The sequence below is a fragment of the Salvia splendens genome, chromosome 1 (genome assembly GCF_004379255.2).
Source record: "Salvia splendens isolate huo1 chromosome 1, SspV2, whole genome shotgun sequence".
Lineage (NCBI taxonomy): Eukaryota > Viridiplantae > Streptophyta > Magnoliopsida > Lamiales > Lamiaceae > Salvia > Salvia splendens.
The window spans coordinates 23,630,097-23,653,783 of NC_056032.1; the positions used below are offsets into that span (position 1 = coordinate 23,630,097).

Consider the following 23,687-nt stretch of genomic DNA (forward strand, 5'->3'; position numbering starts at 1 on the left):
CTTAGCCATCTTGGCCGCTTCTGAGTTCGGTGCCTGCCTTTTTCCTTTGCTATGCTTAAAGCAAGAAGAACGAGGCACCAAAGTCATCATGGCCGCCTTAGCCTGGACCATAAGGTTCTCTGCCGACTGAAGCTTAGTCAACAACTCTGCCAAGGTGTAATTCCTTTTGTTCATCTCGAAATTGAGCTTGAACTACTGGAAGCTAGGGGGAAGACTTTGAAGGATAATAGTCACTTGGGACTCGGGATCGATCGTCCTTCCCAAGACCTCAATCTGGTTGAGGTGGCCCATCATCTCGAGGACATGGTCCCTCACAGACGAGCCTTCCTTCATTGTCTTCGACATGATACTCCGAAAGGCTTGCGACTTAGCCGTTCGATTCTGAGTACTAAAGAGATTCTTGAGATTTTGCATGATCTCGGCGGCTGTTTCCATGGCTGAATGCTGATGCTTGAGCACTGATGACATAGATGCCAACATATAGCACTTAGCCATCTCATTCGCCTTATGCCACCGTCTGTGTGCATCCCTGACTCCTGCCGCAGCATTAGCCGCCAGCATTGGAGGTCGAGGGGTTGTGAGTACAAAGATGTATTCATCTGCTGTAAGAACGATGTCCAAGTTTTGTTTCCATTCTATGTAATTTTGGCCCTCGAGTTTATTTTCTTTAAGAATTGCAGAAAGAGGATTGAACGACATCTTGACGATTTGATTTACACTGTAAAACAGAGTATTTACTATTTGTCATAAACTTATGTAAGATGTTTGATTAGATTAACCATAAAACTCAAAATCTTACAACTGAAAAATTAAAATTTTGTACCCTCCAGAGGAAGTCAATACGCATTAAAATCTTACAATTTTATTGTCACAACATCGACGAATAGTCCAGAGACCACAGAGTGGCATGGCCGCCTAATGTTGCCTAAGCAAGACCACCTAATTTAGCATTACAGAGTCTATTTCTACAACACACTCCCATAACAATGCTCATATGCTGCTAACAAGATCAAGTTATCTCATAAATCCTGTTCGAACTTCTGAATCTCACAGTTTCTTAGGATTATTGTCCCCACAGAGCAGGTGGCGATAATATTGGAAACCACATTCTAGTTCATACTATTTATTTTTTGAGAAGTCCGCCCTCATGAACTCGCTATTTCTTAGGATTATTGTCCCCACAGAGCAGGTGGCGATAATATTAGAAAAAAGCTTCATGAATTGCAGACCAATTGATGGAGACCATATACAAACGTTGAGTACGTAATTATAGCTTAGATATTTTAGGTTATGGTTTTTCTTTAATTATCCTTAGCCTTGAGGCAGTTTAAGGCTTAATTAAATTCTGTTGGTATTTAATATGCTGGATAATTAAATCTTTTATTTTATTGGTATCTTACATTAGGAAATTATTATTCTAGAATTTAATTCTTATTCATATCTACTAAAAGATATATCTAAAATAATTAAGTTATTTAATTCTTAATAAGACATGAAAAATTAAATTCAAATTATTTCCATGTTCAAGATTAGGAAGAGAAGATTTATTATTTAATGTATTCATACATATCTATCCTTATTAGGATTCTAGATATATAAATATTAGGAAACTATTAAATTATTCTCATTTTTTCCAATTAACAGTTCCGATGTCACCATTTTTTCTTCAATTAACAAATCCTGCACTACAGTTCCGATTCTCCTTCAGATATTTTCCTTCCTTGCCGATTCTACTTCAGATATTGTCCTTCTTTCTCCGCTGATTCTCCTTTAGATAGTTTCCTTGAACTTTTTATCCCTTTTTCTGTTTCTCGCCGATTTAACGATTTTCTCACAATAGCTCTGTGTTTGTGCACTACAATTTTTCTCACTATCTGGTTTTTTATTGTTGCTTTCTAATCTCTGGAATTAAACTTCCCCATCATCGCTAATTCTTGTGGTATAATTGGGGCATAATTATCTATCACTTATTCAAGTTTTTCATCATTTGTGGAGATATTCCAAATAATAATCTCTTATATGCCGATTCTAGTATCGCAACAACCATGACAAAAAAATCAAAATTTAGGGATATTCGAGGAAATTGGGCGATGAGCAGACCAATATATAGAACAAAATTAGGATATTCAATGTGCGAGGAATTATAATAATTCAATGGGAAGAAGAAAAAGGAGAAGTTGATGCCAAGAAAAAGTCAAATCAATATTCTCGTTGAGATTATTCTTTTGAGAAGAGGAATTGACGGTAAATATTTGAAGAGATAAAAGAAAATAGCCAAGAACGATTGGGAGTTACATGGGAACTGTGGTACAGGATTTGTCAATTGAAGAAAAAATGGTAAGAATAGCGTCGGAACTGTTAATTGAAAAAGAATAAGTGAAGAAGGAAGGAGATGGTGAAAAGAGAAAATAAGGAAAAGTCTGATGAGGAGCAGGCGCTCACAAGAGTCGCCCAAATTTGTTGCTCAGCAGATCAATTCTCTCTATATATATAGGGATGTATTCATATTCTTTTTCTATTTTTTGTTCTATTGTCCAACTGAATCTCAGCCCTTCATTTTCAATATCTGATGGTCGAAAATAATGCCTCGTGAATTTAATTTAAATGATTAAAAAATAGAAAAGGGCCTTTTTGGTATACACATTTGAGTTGGATATGGTAAGTTGCTTGATTTTCTCCATCAAAAGATTGCAGCGGTTTTTGTTCTGGAATTACACAAATCTTTCTTCTCTTTCATCGTTTCTTCTCCAAACATTCTCCATTGAAGACAATCGTTGTTCTACACATTCTCTCTAAAATTTCCTCATTTTTTTTTCGTTGTACAAAATCGCTTTTATTGGAGCAGTCGTGCATCCTTTTCGTTTTCTTCAACAATGGAAGAAGGTAATTTAATTTGTTCCTATGTTGATTATTAAACTGATTTGTTCACTTAAAAACCGATTTGGTGGAGTAATCGTTCATTGCAATAAGGTTTTCTTAGCCTTTTTGTTTATATGTGTTATACAATTTCAGGGTTTAGTTTAAGATTGGCCGTGTTTGATTGTTCGGCGCACGTTTCATGTATTCCCCAAGGGTTTACCAATCCTTGGGGCTAGGGTCTAGTATGTAGTAAGTAACACAACCGTCGCCAACGTCCACAAGTTTCAGGCATTCCGTTAGGGTTTAGATATCATCTCGGCTAGGGAGTAGTTTTAATTGATAAACATAATGTACAAATATTACTGGGTAATGGTTTTTATTGACTCTTTAATGGACGATTTCTGATCTGTAATGTATATGTTTGTTGAGCCATTTTTTGCGATTTTATACAGTGGTGGTTGTACCTGAATGTTCTCCAGAATTGAAGCCCGTCGTTGGTCAGAAGTTCCAATCACTAGATTTTGCTTTTGTGTTTTACGATGTATATGCTCGCGCTGTTGGTTTTGATACGCGCAAACAAGGAATGAGGAAGACGGACGGTGTTACCACTTGGTATTATGTTGTATGCAATAGGGAAGGCAGCAAGAAGTCGAACGAGGATGACCAATTGAATGCACGTTCTGGTTTTTCTATGAAACGCAAACGGTTATCCAAGCATTGTGGTTGTAAAGCGAGTATATCGTTCAAGTTCTTCTCTGAAGGAGGACTTCCAGGTTATATTATTCAGGAGTTCAACGAGGTTCATAACCATTATATGGTTGAGTCAGAGCATCAGCATTTTATGACACTGAATCGAAAGTTGGATGATGTACATCACAAATTCATTCTTGATTGTTCCAAGGCTAATATAGGCCACACACTTACCTTTAAGGTGTTGAAGGAAATGTTGATGTATTTTGTTTTTCGGTTTAGTCTTATTATTCAATTCGTTGTCTTAGTCTTATTAGTCTTACCATTGTCAACATTTTATGCATAATAATTTTACATTTTTAATCTGTTAATGTACATTATTATTAATGAAGTTGTACATTATTGTTTACAACCACTTAACTTACTGTACACAATTATTCGAGTATAGTTCATTATTAGACACATTCTGTACATTATACATAATAACATTGTATTATTAAACTGTTAACGTACATTATTATTATTCATGAAGTTGTTCATTATTGTTCACAAGGACTTAACTTACTGTACATTATTATTCCAGTACAGTTCATTAATAAGAACATTCTGTACATTATTCGGTTAATTACATCCGTTATACAATTTCTATTCATTTTGTTGTACATTAATATTAAAATCCAGTTAACTTGTTCTACATTATTTTCTTCGTTTTTTACATTATTAAGCAGTAACGTGACATTATTCGGTACTTTACATCCATTATATGCTTTGTGTTAATGACATCATACACTAGTACCAAAATATTATTCTATTTGCAAGAAGTTCAGCACACTAGATATTGTTCAAAACAGACCAAACCACAAGTCGGCTATTTTCCCTTCCAACATGAGTTATCAAAAACATCATCCACCACAAGTTGGCTATGTATCCCGGAATCTCCTTTATGTTGAAATGGAGGATAGCTCCGAAACCCAGTTCATGAACAGCTTCCTTCTGTCGTGGAGTTAAGCTTTTTAAATAGTTCAGGAACTCGGTTGGGGTCCGTCGATAGTAGAGATGGTCGACTTTCTTCCCCCTCGGCTTTCTTTTCTTTGCGTCTTCATGAGAGGTACTCGTCTCGGCCCTTTGCTCAGCCAATCTCTCCCTGAACTTTTGCGCAATCGCAATTGGAAGAACATCATCCACCGCTTCGTCAATGTCCAACCTAGGCTGCTTCGCTGCTGTCCAATAATCAATAATGTATCGCATTAATATTATATAATGCACACTACTAACTTTATAGTGTACAAAAGGAAGCAAATAATGCACGAATGAATATAACATTATATCAACCATTGACCTTTTACGAAACCGATTGATGTAATTTAAAACAAAAAACATAATATACACCACTCCCTACAATAATGTACAAATGGCAGCAAATAATGCACAAATGAATATAACATTCACTCAATTACAGACATTTTATGAAACCGATTGATGTAACTCCAAACAAAAAACATAATGTACACCACTCCCTACAATAATGTACAAATACTCCAAGAATTCAAAAGGCAAATGCAAGAGATTGCTCACCTGCAGTCTGGGTGGGTTGGCTTTTGAAAGGTCGGCCTCTTTTCGTCATTCTGGATCTGTGAGACGAACCAAAAATAAAAACCGGATAAGATTTTCTCTACCAAATCGCCCAATGCACAATTGTAAACTATTAATTACCTAAACTTCAATAATGGACATAACCCTAGCAAAAATGTACACGATTTCATGCTTTACAGAAAAATTGACAACATATGTTAAAAAATCGTAAGAGTGTGTCAGATAACTAAAATCGACCAATACACACATCTAAAGCAACAATAAACTAAAAGGGGTAAATAATGAAGAGAACCCTACAACAAATGAACAAGCTGTTATGAATTACCAATCAAATCGACCAAATGTTTGCCAAAATAGTGATCGCGTTTAGTAGAAAACTCTGAATCTTCGACTTTATGGTATTTTTACGGCTAAAATCTACTCTGGGACTGCTCTATTACCGAAAATCGAAACTTTGTAACCCTACCTTGTTGTCGATTGCAAATCTTCCACCGATTAAAACGTTGTTGCGTCAAATGAAGGGCGTTAATCCGGCATAAATCGAATCTTCCAGTGAAGTTTGTCCGATTTTGTAGCGGCTAGTGTTTAGAAATGAGAGAGAAAGGGTTTTCATCGTGGGTTGAGGGATGAGAGAGGTATTGTGTGAGAGAGAGTGATTGGATGGAAGGTCAATCGGTTTCAATGAATATCCCGCTGAATTATCGCGCCTTCCATTTGGAAACGTGTGGAATCCCCTGTTTGTTTACAGTTATACCCTTACAATGTTCAAAATTGAACTAATAATGCAACACGGGATCACATATCTCCTCTTAATCTAGTCTGTCCATTCCACCAATCTAATGGTTGATATTAAGTAAGAACTTAACACTAAGGGGGCAATAGGACCTTAATGCTCCCCTATATATATATATATAGGGAGATTATCAAAATAAAAATGCATTTAAATCCAGAAATGCAGCCCAAATCTTGGTCCTAGGATTAGATGATCTAATGGTCAATAATTAAGCAATTTTAGGTCATATTATAATATTTGGGTTTAGTGTTATGCTAAGATCATTTTAGGTCATGGTTTGTTAGCATGACCTAAAAGTGCCATACGTATGATATTGTTCTGCGTTTCTGTATTTAAATCTAGTTTTGCATAGATCAAAACCATATATCAAAACAAGAATCCCTTTAAATCAAGAAATAAAGGCCGAATGTCAACCATAGGATTAGGTGAGATCATCTTAAAATTAGAATATCTAATGGCTAGATAAATTTCTGAAATATTATTATTTTAATCACTAATAATCCTATAAGGTTACTTATGTCATATCATCTAATAGGCTGTTATGGAAAATCCTATAATGTTGCCTCTCACTAACAAATCATCTGCGTGAGTGATGAATCAACATTCCATAACTTCAACTCCTTCATATCGTCTATATTCTTCACACGATCTTCCATTCATCTTCCATTAAACTTAATTCCAAGGAGATTTATTATTCTTGAGCAATTAGTTTCCAAATTTCGCCGTTGTCGTGTTCCAGATCAATCTGTTCCATTTTCAATTCTATACCATCGTCGTTGGAAGATCCCACATATATTGTCATCGTTTCTCATATCATTTTTCATTTCAGCCGGCGGTCAGAATCGTAACCTACAATTCTAGTTTATGAATCTTCATTGTTTTTGTTTAATGTTTTGATAACAAAACCCATTGTTTTTTGCTTTGTATAGATTTCCGTATCCTAACTCCAAAAATGGAATTCGGCACACATTCTACTTCGCACGTAGATAATCAATCATACTTCATTCTTGAGAATATAGGTTATGGTTATGTTTTTTATTTTCATTTGTTTGTTATGCTCCGATTCATATTTTTGTATCTGTGATTGTCACTGTCTTCTGTTTTATGAATCTTTTCACCTATATTATCATATTGATTTTTCTGCTATGCTTCAATTTGTATTTAGTATGCCCCATTTTCATGGAAGATAGTTTGTACGCGTTGTATGTCGCGATTTGTCTTTATTATGACATATTATCATTCTATCTTTAACGCAACCCTATATATATATATATATATATGGGAGCATTATTCTCCTATTCATCCCTTAGATCCTTTGTTCTTCTCATTATTAGTCGTTAGATCTTATAAATCAATGGCCGAGATTGATTCTATGATTCTGCTTCCGTGTTGCATTATACAGCTTATCTATATGCATTATGAGGGTAATATAGACAAATCATAGTTACATTGAACCGCCATATTTTGGCAAGTCCGATTTTGAAGGGATTTGAAACCTTCCGTCTTTTCATTCACTCACATTCAATACTCTCTCATCACTCTCCACTCTCTCCACATTCTCCACTCGCAGAAACCCTAGCTACAACCGCCACTCGGAGATTCAGAAGCATTGCACAAATTTGACGGCAGTCACCCACCCTACATCGAACCCAATCCGGCTACACGATTTCTGTTCTATTCAAACAATCACCTAGGTATGTTTGAAAAGGGATTCCTGGAATTTTTGTACTGATTTTCTATAGACGAAAAATCATAGATTGGAACTTCAATTATGTCACGCCTTTGATAAATCAGAAATATGGAGTTGATTGTTCATGGGTTTCTCTGTATCTGACGGATAGGCAATGTTTTGGGTGTAAACTCCTGGATTCGTGTATCTTATAGGTTTTCTTTCTGATATTGTGTATATGGGTTAATCAACTCAGTGAAGATTACATATGTGCATTATTTGGTTTAATCAGTGCATTATGTAGTATCTAATTGTCATTATGTGCAGTATATTATGCATTATTGTGTATTCTCTTGTCGTACTAATATTTGGTTTTTTTAATATGTTTAAAACATGAGAACAATCTTGTATTTGGTTTTTTTAATATGTTCAAAACATAAGAATATTCTTCGGTCGTACTAATATTCAGTTTGTTTGATACGAACATTTCGATCAAATTGTATGAGACATTTTGGTACTCAGTAGTTATATTCCATGCCTCGAATGTGTGTATATAATGACACAAATTAACCTAACAATGCTATGACACAAATATTCATTTACTATGACCCAATGTATCAAGTAATGCTCATCACATGGGCTATCGTCTATAAGAAACAAGAGGAAAGCATTCCAAGGTCATTGTAATGGAAGTTTATCTCATCTTACAGATGAAATAATATATAGTAACAATGACATCCGGCCGACATATAAACATGGTTTAAAAAACGAGAATTACAAGCTCTAAACATCGTTTCATTAAAATAGTGATAATCTAAACATCCTTTCGGTGCTTTTGGGATCAGCAGTATCTTCTTCATCACCGTCATTCTCTGATACACTACGTGACATCCAACCAATTGAAGTGAAAATTTTGCCAGATTTTATCAATTTTAAGTCAATCGCTGTACGAAATCTTACTAACCTTTTCCGTCATGCCTCGCCGATCTAGAAGCTCAAGTGTCGACCATTGTTGAAGTAGGCTTTTGGTTCACCCTCCTCGTCGATTTCATAATCGAAAATTAGGATGAGGGTTTTTGTAGAGTAGTTGATTTTGTGGAGTAGCCGCTTTGTGTGAAGGTAGAGATTTTCTTGATTTTGTGGAAGAAGAAGAAGAAGATTTGAGGGAAAGTGGAAGAGTTTAGCGTGTGGAGTAATGACTCCCAATTAACCCGCACTTAAAAAATGGAACGACGGTTCCTAATTTTTTTTATTCCTAATTTACCCCTCACATGACATAAATCCTTCTTATTATGACCCAACAAAAACGAGGAGTCATTCCAGATTGTCGCCATTAATCTCCAAATCTAACGGTCCATATATGGTCTATATTTCTATACTTAGGGACTTATTTTGGTAGATGAAAACCCTATATATATATATATATATATATATATATATATAGGGAGATGATCAAAATAAAAATGCATTTAAATTCAGAAATACAGCCCAAATCTTGGCCCTAGGATTAGATGATCTAATGGTCAATAATTAACCAAAAACACGGAAGGTCATAATTAAGCAATTTTAGGTCATATTATAATATTTGGATTTAATGTCATGTTAAGATCATTTTAGGTCATGCTTTGTTAGCATGACCTAAAAATTAACTAACTATGACCTAAAAGTGCCCTACGTATGATATTGTTCTGCGTTTCTGTATTTAAATCTAGTTTTGCACAGATCAAAACCATATATATATATATATATATATATAGGATTGTGATCAAGGTAGAACCATTCTTAAACGTAGAACAAATGCCAAACGGAGGTCGTTAGATCTTTTAATCCAATGGTGTTGATTTGCACAACAACTTCCCATTACAACCAAAACTATTATTAATGGGTGAATGCAGATAAGTGAAAAAATAAAGCATGCATGGATCCTTCTTCGTTTCATTCATTCTTCCATCAACATGTGAGTTTTTTCACATGTTGAGTCCGGAATGTCGTGAAAACATAGTCTAATATGTATGATTTTTAATCTTGACTGTCATTTTTTCCTCATCCAATGAATAAAATATGTAGAGTTCTAGGTTCTACACTTAAGAATGGTTCTATCTTTAACGCAACCCTATATATATATATATATATATATATATATATGGGAGCATTATTCTCCTATTCATCCCTTAGATCCTTTGTTCTTCTCATTATTAGTCGTTAGACCTTATAAATCAATGGCCGAGATTGATTCTATGATTCTGCTTCCGTGTTGCATTATACAGCTTATCTATATGCATTATGAGGGTAATATAGACAAATCATAGTTACATTGAACCGCCATATTTTGGCAAGTCCGATTTTGAAGGGATTTGAAACCTTCCGTCTTTTCATTCACTCACATTCAATACTCTCTCATCACTCTCCACTCTCTCCACATTCTCCACTCGCAGAAACCCTAGCTACAACCGCCACTCGGAGATTCAGAAGCATTGCACAAATTTGACGGCAGTCACCCACCCTACATCGAACCCAATCCGGCTACACGATTTCTGTTCTATTCAAACAATCACCTAGGTATGTTTGAAAAGGGATTCCTGGAATTTTTGTACTGATTTTCTATAGACGAAAAATCATAGATTGGAACTTCAATTATGTCACGCCTTTGATAAATCAGAAATATGGAGTTGATTGTTCATGGGTTTCTCTGTATCTGACGGATAGACAATGTTTTGGGTGTAAACTCCTGGATTCGTGTATCTTATAGGTTTTCTTTCTGATATTGTGTATATGGGTTAATCAACTCAGTGAAGATTACATATGTGCATTATTTGGTTTAATCAGTGCATTATGTAGTATCTAATTGTCATTATGTGCAGTATATTATGCATTATTGTGTATTCTTCTGTCGTACTAATATTTGGTTTTTTTAATATGTTTAAAACATGAGAACAATCTTGTATTTGGTTTTTTTAATATGTTCAAAACATAAGAATATTCTTCGGTCGTACTAATATTCAGTTTGTTTGATACGAACATTTCGATCAAATTGTATGAGACATTTTGGTACTCAGTAGTTATATTCCATGCCTCGAATGTGTGTATATAATGACACAAATTAACCTAACAATGCTATGACACAAATATTCATTTACTATGACCCAATGTATCAAGTAATGCTCATCACATGGGCTATCGTCTACAAGAAACAAGAGGAAAGCATTCCAAGGTCATTGTAATGGAAGTTTATCTCATCTTACAGATGAAATAATATATAGTAACAATGACATCCGGCCGACATATAAACATGGTTTAAAAAACGAGAATTACAAGCTCTAAACATCGTTTCATTAAAATAGTGATAATCTAAACATCCTTTCGGTGCTTTTGGGATCAGCAGTATCTTCTTCACACCGTCATTCTCTGATACACTACGTGACATCCAACCAATTGAAGTGAAAATTTTGCCAGATTTTATCAATTTTAAGTCAATCGCTGTACGAAATCTTACTAACCTTTTCCGTCATGCCTCGCCGATCTAGAAGCTCAAGTGTCGACCATTGTTGAAGTAGGCTTTTGGTTCACCATCCTCGTCGATTTCATAATCGAAAATTAGGATGAGGGTTTTTGTAGAGTAGTTGATTTTGTGGAGTAGCCGCTTTGTGTGAAGGTAGGGATTTTCTTGATTTTGTGGAAGAAGAAGAAGAAGAAGATTTGAGGGAAAGTGGAAGAGTTTAGCGTGTGGAGTAATGACTCCCAATTAACCCGTACTTAAAAAATGGAACGACGGTTCCTAATTTTTTTTATTCCTAATTTACCCCTCACATGACATAAATCCGTCTTATTATGACCCAACAAAAATGAGGAGTCATTCCAGATTGTCGCCATTAATCTCCAAATCTAACGGTCCATATATGGTCTATATTTCTATACTTAGGGACTTATTTTGGTAGATGAAAACCCTATATATATATATATATATATATATATATATAGGGAGATGATCAAAATAAAAATGCATTTAAATTCAGAAATACAGCCCAAATCTTGGCCCTAGGATTAGATGATCTAATGGTCAATAATTAACCAAAAACACGGAAGGTCATAATTAAGCAATTTTAGGTCATATTATAATATTTGGATTTAATGTCATGTTAAGATCATTTTAGGTCATGCTTTGTTAGCATGACCTAAAAATTAACTAACTATGACCTAAAAGTGCCCTACGTATGATATTGTTCTGCGTTTCTGTATTTAAATCTAGTTTTGCATAGATCAAAACCATATATATATATATATATATATATATATATATATATAGGATTGTGATCAAGGTAGAACCATTCTTAAACGTAGAACAAATGCCAAACGGAGGTCGTTAGATCTTTTAATCCAATGGTGTTGATTTGCACAACAACTTCCCATTACAACCAAAACTATTATTAATGGGTGAATGCAGATAAGTGAAAAAATAAAGCATGCATGGACCCTTCTTCGTTTCATTCATTCTTCCATCAACATGTGAGTTTTTTCACATGTTGAGTCCGGAATGTCGTGAAAACATAGTCTAATATGTATGATTTTTAATCTTGACTGTCATTTTTTCCTCATCCAATGAATAAAATATGTAGAGTTCTAGGTTCTACACTTAAGAATGGTTCTATCTTTAACGCAACCCTATATATATATATATATATATATATATGGGAGCATTATTCTCCTATTCATCCCTTAGATCCATGTTCTTCTCATTATTAGTCGTTAGATCTTATAAATCAATGGCCGAGATTGATTTTATGATTCTGCTTCCGTGTTGCATTATACAGCTTATCTATATGCATTATGAGGGTAATATAGACAAATCATAGTTACATTGAACCGCCATATTTTGGCAAGTCCGATTTTGAAGGGATTTGAAACCTTCCGTCGTTTCATTCACTCACATTCAATACTCTCTCATCACTCTCCACTCTCTCCACATTCTCCACTCGCAGAAACCCTAGCTACAACCGCCACTCGGAGATTCAGAAGCATTGCACAAATTTGACGGCAGTCACCCACCCTACATCGAACCCAATCCGGCTACACGATTTCTGTTCTATTCAAACAATCACCTAGGTATGTTTGAAAAGGGATTCCTGGAATTTTTGTACTGATTTTCTATAGACGAAAAATCATAGATTGGAACTTCAATTATGTCACGCCTTTGATAAATCAGAAATATGGAGTTGATTGTTCATGGGTTTCTCTGTATCTGACGGATAGGCAATGTTTTGGGTGTAAACTCCTGGATTCGTGTATCTTATAGGTTTTCTTTCTGATATTGTGTATATGGGTTAATCAACTCAGTGAAGATTACATATGTGCATTATTTGGTTTAATCAGTGCATTATGTAGTATCTAATTGTCATTATGTGCAGTATATTATGCATTATTGTGTATATGGGTTAATCAACTAAGAGAAGATTACATATGTGCATTATTTGGTTAAGGCAGTGCATTATGTAGCTGGTTATTGTCATTATTTGGAGTATATTAGGCATTATGAGATGTATTTTGTATATTGGTTAATCAAGTCAGTGCAGATTACATATGTGCATTATTTGGTTTAGGCAGTGCATTATGTAGCAGGTTATTGTCATTATTTGGAGTATATTAGGCATTATGAGATGTATTTTGTATATTAGGCATTATGAGATATATTATGCATTTTGAGTGGTATCCTTTATATGTTTTAATAAACTTAGTGTGTAATACATGTGCATTTTTTGGTTTAGAGATTGCATTATGTATCATGATATTTACATTATGTGAAGTATATTGTGCATTATCAAAGGTAAGTTGTATCTGTAATTACATCATAGATAGTGTGTACTTGATTAAATTGATAATTATTTAATATTGTGTGCATTATGTGCTTTGTCTTACGCATTATGGGTCAAGTTTATGTGCATTATTTGTTATGACTTAAGCATTATTTGTTTTGAAATATGGATTAATCCTTATGAAGCTCATATCATGTTGTCTTTTGATTTAGTGATAATTTTCTGATGTGTTATGTTGTTTGGTCCATATCAGAGAAGCAACTTAGAGTCGACATAGACGATGCCCTCGATGACGTTATTCCCGTTGCTATGGCAAAAACAATCAGGGATAGGTTGGCCGAGATAGGCCCTAGTACGTCTGGAAATCAGGGGGAGCCGAAACACCAACAAGGGATAACAGATCTGTTGTTTAATTAACTGCTTGAAGCAGTTGAATCCATGACAGAAAAGGGATAACGGATCTGTTGTTTACTTTTTTTGGTAATTTCATAATTTGGAGATTAGCCAATACTTTGCATATTTATGTTATGTGATACATTGTTTGTCAAAAGTGGATGTAGCTAAGGGATATGGACATGTGCATTATTTCAAATAAACCTTTCATTATTCATCGAGAAATTATCATTATTCAGCAATATACAATGTGCATTACGTTTTTTAAGTTGTGCATTATGTGTAATTAAATTGTTATTATTTGCAATATATTATGCATTTTTAGAATTATGGTGTATATGAGTGAATTGGTTGGATATAAATTATCATGCGTGTGCGTTATTGTTTCTTAAGTACATTTGTAATTAGGAGATTAAAGTAGTTAACTACCACTGCGATCATCAGATATGTGCATTTTTTTATTAAAACGTTACACTATTTATCAAGAAATTATCATTATTTTGAGTGTTGTAGGGAATACGAACTATCAACGGGGCTGATGAGTACTTCAATGAGTTAACCTCACAGTTATATAGAGTAATTCAGTGTTATAGAATCCAATAACGAACAAAAAAGGTGATCTAGTGCAAGAAACAAGAAGTTGATACTTGGATAATTATGACAACCATTCGAATAACAATACGACTAAGACACACAAAAAAATCATTATTGTTCTGTTTATCGAAGCTAAGTCAAGTTGGCCTTTTACCCTTCCGCGTATCTTTCTCCATCCCCATCTCTTTAAGCAATGGACAGTTCCAAGGTTTGGAATTTCCGACCACCAAGAGGCTTCAACTCCGGAGAACATTCAGGTACAACCAACACTGTACAAAAAAAAAGGAATCAGCAAATGCATACATGGCATGTCATGTAATGACACTTAAATGCACCTAAGAATAACTTTACTATTTATAATATGTACATTACGTAATACGTTAATTATGTATAACTCAAACACGTGCTATTTTTAAACGTTATTATTAATGTGTACGTACTATACCCTAGCCCCTAGGCTTATTAAACCCTTAGGGGAGACAACGTGTGCCAAACATCGAAACACGGCACATCTTATTCGTATACATTGCAATTCACTTATTGTGCATTATATAGTCAATGGTATGCATTAATAGTTCCCATTCGGTGCATTATACATATCGGTTTATACGTTGTTATTAATGTGTACGTACTATACCCTAGACCCTAGACTTATTAAACCCTTGGGAGAAACAACAAATGTGTGTCAAACATCGAAACACGACACATCTTAATTTGTACATACTACACCCTAGCCCCAAGACTTATTAAACCCTTAGGGGAAACAACAAACGTGTGCCAAACATCGAACCACGACACATCTTATTCGTATACATTGCAGTTCACATATTGTCCATTATATAGTCAATAACAAGCATTAGTCGTTATCATTCGGTGCATTATTCGTATCGGTTTATACGTTTTTATTAATGTGTATGTACTGTACCCTAGCCCCTACACTTATTAAACCCTTAGGGAAACAAGAAACGTGTGCCAAATATCGAAACAAGGCACATCTTAATGGGTACGTACTATACCCTAGCCCCTAGGCTTATTAAACCCTTCTAGAGAGAGATGCTCTCCCTTCTCTCTAGCAATTCTCCCTTTTGAACGATAATCCACCTTTCGACCACCCCCCCCACGCCGACCTTCCTTCCATCTCCGACCACCATCCTTGTTCGTCCAAGGCCACAACCACAACCCCGGCTCGCTCCACCAGTCTCGAGCCACACCTCACCAACCCCCGCTCAACTCCCCGGTGCGGCTGGTGTCTTGACTCTCCTTCAGCCATGCCGGAACACCCGCCGGATCCTCCACCGGGGTCCGAGGAACCCCGCACCATCTCGGATCAGCAAATGGTCCTCCGGGCGGCCGAGGACCCTCCCTTGGTCCAACAAATGACGTTCACGTCGGAAGAGGCTTCCTCCACAAGCCTTCCCTCCAAGAAAATGGTGAGGAAATCCTTGAAAACAAACGTGAAAGAGAGGAAAAGTACCCCGGCCCCTTCCACCAAAGGCGATGGTCGGAAAAGGTTTGTACTCTCACCTATGCCGGAAGACAAGCAACTCCAGAAGAAGATTGATTTCGGTGAAGAAGATAGCCCCACCATCGGGTCTCCAAAATGCAAGGGTCCCATGTTTCCGGTGAGCCAACACATGGATGAAGTGGGGAACTCCTCCCCTAAGGGCACCATGAATTCCAACACTAATGAAGAAGGCCTCTTGGAGGATGGGTATTCCACCGATGACGGAACAGCCACGGCGGCCGCGGCGGCGCCGGATTCCGACCAGCAAACGGCCGGCGACGGGGTGTGCATTGGTAAAGATAGGGCCAACCAACCACTAGGTCCAAGATGCATGAGAGATAGTCCAAAGGAGGTACAATTGTCCTTGGTGGATGTGAAAGTCAAATTACCCGAAAAGGAGCCAACAACAAACCTACTTTCCGAAAGTTGTTTGGTGGCTTGCCGAACCGAGCCATCACGTGAACTACTAGCCGTTGAAGCCCATGTGCAGCCAAAGAAAGATTCCATCATGCAACTAGCAAACCTTGACATGCCGGAGATGCTAGACACCATGGTGGTGCAGCCCCTCCTCGGAGACAAGTGGCCGGCCGGACCGGACCTCGCCCTCCCATGGTCCTCTGAACCAAACCCCGAACCACCCCTGGTTGCAAATGGCCCATCACTTGAGGATTTCCCCTCCCCCCCCCTTGAACGAGGCCGGTTTCGCAAATCCGAGATGCCTTCGAGAGCGGTCGGCTACGCCCGAGCCAATCCCCACAACCGGACGCCACACCACTTCGAGCCACGACTGGGCCCTCGGCCCCCGACAAGGCTGCTGAGCCAACCGAGAACAAGACCTCGGATGCGGACGGGAGGTCGGCCAATGATGACACGACGATGGCCGACGTGTGCGTGCACCGTGGACCACAAGCCTTGGCTGGATCAGAGCCACTAGGCAACGCGTGGGCGGCGCGACACAAGGCCTCATTGAGTAACTCCCGACCCGAAGGAAATGAAGAAGGCGCGCGGAACACAAGCGCTCCCAAGAGCATGGCGGATATGGTTCGGATGTCGCGGAACACCGAAGGGCCGAAAGTGTTCGAGCCGGATAACATTCCAAATATAGGCTTTGCGTCCACTTCCAATGGCATTCCGGCAATCTACTTCTCCGGAGCGGAAGTTCAAAAGCTGGCCTCGAGTATTGGGCACGCCATTGTGGGTAAGTTCTCCCACTCTATACCCACTTCATACCAAATACAAAAGGCCCTAGATAATATCAAATTTAATAGAGGATTTACATGGAAGTATATTAATGCTAAGCATATATTTGTTCAATTCGAGGATATGGCGGATTATGCCCGTTTGCTAAGTGGACCGAAAGGGACTCCGGTGTGGTTTATTGATCGGCACCCCATGAGGGTTTTCAAGTGGTCCCCGGATTTTGATGCTTATTGTGAATCCCCGATCGCGGCAGTTTGGTGTAACATCATTGGCCTCCCAATCCACCTCTTTGATCACGCCGCCCTCTTTGCAATCGGTAAATTGCTTGGAAACCCGATACAAGTGGATCGCGCTACGGCCAACAAGTCGAGACTCTCGTTTGCTCGCATTTTCATTGAAATTGACATTACGACGCCACCTCCCGAGGAGTTCATTCTAGATATTTGTGGCCGTGAGACGGTGCTAAAAGTGAAATGGGACAAGATCCCGGCATATTGCATGGAATGTAGGCATGTTGGACATAAACGTGAGGTGTGTTATGCGGCGGGTAACGTTGAACGCCCCCCGAAGAGGAACTACAATAATGTAACGCCGAGACAGCCACACCATGAGAGTCAAGGGGGAAGGGACAAAACGGAACAACCAAAGGAAATGGCTAGCTCTAAAGAATGGAAACATCAAAAGAAAAACAAAGGGCCGAAAGGGCTGCCAAAAGCCGGATCCTCGGCCATTGGTCCCGAGCCGAGGGAGTGGTCAGGCCCGGACATCATGGGCGAAATGCATGGTAATTCTGACGCGGCTCCGGTGGCAAGTGTCCATGAAAGGGGCGAGATACCTTCGACAAAACCGTCGGAGTGGTGGCTAGTTCTACCCATCATGGAGGTGAATCCCATGGGGCTACGAATGGGTACACGCCCTCCCGACGAGGAGCGTTTTCTAGTTGGAGAGGGGGAACACGGGGAGCGGCACAGGGCCGAGGGTCCCAAGCAGCCCGAAATGTCCTAAGCTCCAACCAATACTTTTCCCTCATGGAGAAGGAAGATTTCCTAGAAGATGATGATGACGTGGAGGGGGATGGAGATAAAGAGGGGAGCCCCCGAACCATCCTTTATGCCGGTGGGGATGATCCCATGATCATGCATGAGGAGGGATACATTGGAGAGGAACGGCTTCAAATGGTGGAATATCAGGGGGACCTCGCACGGTCACCGGGTAAGACTCTTCCCCATTAATCATGTCTGTCAACTTTTTGTTTTGGAACGTTAGGGGAGTTGCTAACGCGCCTACCCAAAATGTTCTTAAAAGACTAATTAAGACTCATAATATTCATTTTCTTGCAATAATGGAGCCGCTCACAAGCCCCAACGCGGAGAAGTTCTCAAAGGCTTTGGGGCTGGTTTTCCAAGGATCGAATAGAAATGGGAAGATTTGGGTGTTTGTTGAGGAAGGGGCCAGCTTCCTGGTCGAGAGAGACACGGATCCGGCCCTATCCGGCCGCTTTGGATCCCCCCGCCTAGCTAGTCACTTGTGTGTCTCGGTGGTGTATGCAAAATGTACAAGAACCGAACGGATTCATTTATGGGATGAATTGAGGGAGTGCTCCATACTTTGGGAGGGCTCACCATGGTTGATCGGAGGGGACTTCAACACCATTCTCCATCCACGAGACAGAGTAGGGAGTGAAACAAACCGCCAAGCTGAAATGGTGGACTTTGCGGAGGCTATTAAGGATTGCAGGATACTAGACCCGGGCTATGATGGGTCGGAGTTCACATGGGCCAAGAATGGTCTCTTCGAAAGATTGGATAGAATTCTTGTGAATGAACGTTGGGCACAAATTTTGGAAACTACCCGGGTGATGAACCTGCCCCGGATTGCCTCGGACCATGGGCCTGTGTTGGTAAGATGCAAAGGGACAGATCATAACAGCGGGGGTAGGCCGTTCAGGTTCCAAAACATGTGGGTTAGACACGAGGGATTCATGGATCTCGTTCGGGGAGATTGGATGCAACCGACGGAATCCGGAGGCCTACTCAATTTCCAAATCAAACTTGCACGGCTTAAGAGAACCCTAAAGGTATGGAACAAGGAGACCTTTGGGAACATCCATCTAAACCTCAGGGATATGGAAGTGAAAATCGCAACGGCCCAAAGCAATTTCGAGGAAAGGCCAACCCCGGAGAACAGGACAGAGATCAATAGATGCATCGCCGAGTACATTCGACTGCTCAAAATGGAGGAGGACTTCTGGCGCCAAAAGGCTACTCTAAGATGGCTAGGGGAGGGCGACAAGAACACGAAATTCTACCAAAGTTGGGTGAAACAAAAGAGGATCCGCACGCGCATCCACAAGATCAATGTGGGTGGCCGGGAGATCTCGGACGAAATGGAGATTAGAAGTTCGGCAGTGGAGTTCTTCCAAGATCTACTGGCCCCGGGGCCTATCATTTTGTCCGAGCCAGACCTTGATTTGATTCATCAACTCCCACCCTTGGCTGAAGTGGCGGCACTACCCGAGACACCATCCACTGAGGAAGTCAAAAATGCTGTTTTTGATATCGACGGGGACAGTGCCCCAGGGCCGGATGGTTTCACGGCCTTGTTCTACCAGGCTTGTTGGGCTACGGTTGGGCCGGACGTGGTGGCGGCTATCGGCCAAGTTTTCGGGGGCGCCTACCTCCCACGTAGCGTCACGGCCACAAGCATTGTTCTCATTCCAAAAAAGCCTGTGCCGGAATCGTGGAGCGACTACCGCCCTATTAGCTTGTGCAACGTCGTCAACAAGATTATCACAAAGATTATGTCGAAGAGAATGACTGGGCTCCTCCCTATGATTATCTCGCCAAACCAGAGTGGATTTGTGAAGGGACGACTCCTTAACGATAATGTCCTTTTGGCACAGGAGATGTTCCACGAGCTCTCGAGATGTGGGCCGGCTCCTAATGTCGCGGTTAAAATCGATATGGCCAAGGCCTATGACCGGGTCCAATGGACATTCCTCCTGAAAGTGTTACACCGGATGGGTTTCCCGGCCCCGTGGGTCTCCCTGATTGAGAGATGTGTGGGATCCTGCTGGTTCTCGGTGCTGGTCAATGGTGCCCCCTCCGGTTTCTTTAAGTCCACCCGAGGCCTCAGACAGGGAGATCCAATTTCTCCGACCCTTTTTGTGATTGCAGCTGACTACCTCTCAAGGGAACTAGACAGGCTCATTTTGAGAAAGAAAGAGATGATTTTCAGAGCCTCTCGCCACTGCATGGAAATAAGCCACCTTGCCTACGCCGACGACATTGTGATTTTCACACAAGCAGCGGAGGGCCCTCTTAGGCATTTGCGGACTTGCCTGGAGAATTATGCCAGGGTCTCCGGGCAGCAGATCAACTTGGCAAAAAGCAACTTTTACATTGCCGAACAACATGAAGGATGCGCCATCACTATTCAAAATGAAGGAGGCTTCACACGAGGTACTTTCCCGTTCCTTTACCTTGGGGTTCCTATTTACCGTAGTGTCAAACGTACAGATATGTTTATGTTTCTTCGGGAAAAGATTGCTGCCCGAATCTCGGGGTGGGCCCACCGACATCTCTCCTTCGGAGGTAGGCTTACCCTACTCCAAAGCACCCTTGAAGCGGTGCCGCTGCACATCTTCCAGGCCATTGAACCAACCTCCGGGGCCCTTAAGCAATTGGATCAGCAGATGGCCCGTTTCTTCTGGGGATCGTCAACAGAGAGAAAAAAGACGCATTGGATTGGGTGGGATCAGATCCGCCTCCCCACCTCTGAAGGGGGTCTCGGCATCCGTAAGACCAAAGAAGTCCTCCGGGCCTTCAGTATCAAACTTTGGTGGAGGTTCCGGGAGCAAAATTCCCTTTGGGCTAGGTACATGAAGGCCAAGTATTGCCACAAAAACTCTCCCCTTGCGGCCTCTCCTTCGGGGAGAAACAGCCCGACATGGAAGCGGCTAATGAAAGTGAGAAATCAAGCAAACCCGAATATTAGATGGGTGATCGGCCAGGGCGATGCCTACTTTTGGGATGACATTTGGCTTGGGGATTACCCCCTTCGCGAGCTCTGCCTTGACGATAGAGGCACCCCTTCGACCAAGGTTTCGGAATACATTGGGGGTGAAACATGGGATGAGATTAAGCTACGGCAACTTCACAACCAGGCTGGAATGCCTCAAGAGATTATCACACAAATCCTTGATACCCCAATAGTTGCGGGAGAACCGGATGTCCCCCGATGGAAACTTTTTCGGCTCGGGGAGTTCTCGCTCGCGACGACTTGGGAGACAATACGCTCACAAAGACCAAGCATTCAAGGCCTCGATGACATTTGGAAGGCTGGACTTACAAAATCTATTGCGATCTTCAATTGGCGACTTTTGTCAAACAGGATACCGGTTGATTCCAAGCTCCAGTGGAGGAAAATTGAGCTTGCGTCGAAATGCCAATGCTGCCCATGGAGGCCTAATATCGAGTCCCTCCAACATCTCTTCATTCGGGGGTGGGGAGCAACATGTGTTTGGAAGGAGTTCAACGGCTGGTTCGAAGGCTCGGCCCCACCCCTTACGGTGAACGACACCATCCCGGACAGGTTGCAAGTATGGTCCGCTAGGACCCAACAACAGGATAGAAGACATCTTAGCCGAGTCATTCCTTACCTCATTTTGTGGTTCCTTTGGGCGGAGAGAAATAGGAGTCGACATGAGCAAATTCAGTTCAAACCGTACAATGTTGTTTGGCAGGTTCACATGTTCATCTACAACAACATGGCCAACGGACACATCAAGCCAAAACATTGGAAGGGAGTAAAAATCGGAATGAGCCTTCCGAACCACCCCGAGACAAGGGGGCCGAGACCGTTAGTTATGCCGGTTAAGTGGCATCCCCCGGAACGCACATGGATCAAGCTTAACACGGATGGGGCGTTCTCTGAGGCAACAAACATGGGCGGCGGAGGGGGTCTGGTTCGGGACCACAATGGGAAGCTGCTTGTAGCTTTTGCAACCCCACTCGCCGCTCACTCGGCTCTTGAGGCCGAGCTTATGGCCATTCACCATGGGTTGGAGGTAGCAAAGGGGTTCAACCTACCCATTTGGGTTGAAGCAGATGCGGAACAAGCCATTAAGTTGCTCAATGGTTCGGCTTGGGGCCCGGCACAAGTTCGCCGCGTAATGGCCCGGCTACATGGCTTTAAGCGTAGACATACCGTCAGGGCCACTTTCATCCCTAGGGAGGGCAACAAGGCGGCCGATTTGCTCGCCAAAATGGGAGCGGAACAAGATCATTTCCAACAAATGTCCTCACAAAATGTTCCAGCAACAATTAGAGCCATCATCCGGATGGACGAAATGGGAGTCCCCAATCTTCGGGTGAGAGATGATGAGCGAGAGTAGCACGAGGCCCGGAAAGTGGCCATCGATCCTGATTCGTACCGGATGTCGTAGAGGTAGAAGTAATGGGCTTTTGTATGTGTTCAATTGTATTTTGGTTTTGAAAGGGAGTAGGATGAGGTCCAGGTCCGGGTATGTGGAACCGGACCGCACACTACTCCTGAGTTTGATCTGGCACATCACTTTTGGGTGTGGCCATGTTCTGTTACCTTTCGTTGTTGATATATAGGGATGAGGGACCCACGAACCCTCCACCATAAAGGTGTTTGATTAAAAAAAAAAAAAATCATAGATAGTGTGTACTTGATTAAATTGATAATTATTTAATATTGTGTGCATTATGTGCTTTGTCTTACGCATTATGGGTCAAGTTTATGTGCATTATTTGTTATGACTTAAGCATTATTTGTTTTGAAATATGGATTAATCCTTATGAAGCTCATATCATGTTGTCTTTTGATTTAGTGATAATTTTCTGATGTGTTATGTTGTTTGGTCCATATCAGAGAAGCAACTTAGAGTCGACATAGACGATGCCCTCGATGACGTTATTCCCGTTGCTATGGCAAAAACAATCAGGGATAGGTTGGCCGAGATAGACCCTAGTACGTCTGGAAATCAGGGGGAGCCGAAACACCAACAAGGGATAACGGATCTGTTGTTTAATTAACTGCTTGAAGCAGTTGAATCCACGACAGAAAAGGGATAACGGATCTGTTGTTTACTTTTTTTGGTAATTTCATAATTTGGAGATTAGCCAATACTTTGCATATTTATGTTATGTGATACATTGTTTGTCAAAAGTGGATGTAGCTAAGGGATATGGACATGTGCATTATTTCAAATAAACCTTTCATTATTCATCGAGAAATTATCATTATTCAGCAATATACAATGTGCATTACGTTTTTTAAGTTGTGCATTATGTGTAATTAAATTGTTATTATTTGCAATATATTATGCATTTTTAGAATTATGGTGTATATGAGTGAATTGGTTGGATATAAATTATCATGCGTGTGCGTTATTGTTTCTTAAGTACATTTGTAATTAGGAGATTAAAGTAGTTAACTACCACTGCGATCATCAGATATGTGCATTTTTTTATTAAAACGTTACACTATTTATCAAGAAATTATCATTATTTTGAGTGTTGTAGGGAATACGAACTATCAACGGGGCTGATGAGTACT

The 23,687-nt window shown here is 40.1% G+C and overlaps 2 protein-coding genes across 2 annotated transcripts; both read left to right on the top strand.

The window, feature by feature from the left end:
* The first annotated feature begins 2,873 nt into the window (after nt 1-2,873).
* Nucleotides 2,874-3,866, top strand: LOC121752429 (protein FAR1-RELATED SEQUENCE 5-like). Its single transcript, XM_042147535.1, has 3 exons — nt 2,874-2,883; nt 3,312-3,727; nt 3,858-3,866. Exons 1-3 carry the CDS (start codon nt 2,874-2,876, stop codon nt 3,864-3,866), a joined length of 435 nt encoding a protein of 144 aa, XP_042003469.1.
* Nucleotides 3,867-18,444: 14,578 nt separating this feature from the next.
* Nucleotides 18,445-22,497, top strand: LOC121752504. The gene is made up of 2 exons (XM_042147653.1): nt 18,445-20,695; nt 20,828-22,497. The coding sequence occupies exons 1-2, from the start codon at nt 18,445-18,447 to the stop codon at nt 22,495-22,497; spliced, it is 3,921 nt and encodes a 1,306-aa protein (XP_042003587.1).
* Nucleotides 22,498-23,687: the final 1,190 nt, after the last annotated feature.

Excerpts from the sequence above, each read along its gene's own strand:
- LOC121752504 (XM_042147653.1), top strand. The coding sequence starts at position 18,445 with ATGGAGCCGCTCACAAGCCCCAACGCGGAGAAGTTCTCAAAGGCTTTG. Across the intron at positions 20,696-20,827 it reads CCGACATCTCTCCTTCGGAG|AGAGAAAAAAGACGCATTGG; the intron begins GTAGGCTTACCC and ends GATCGTCAACAG.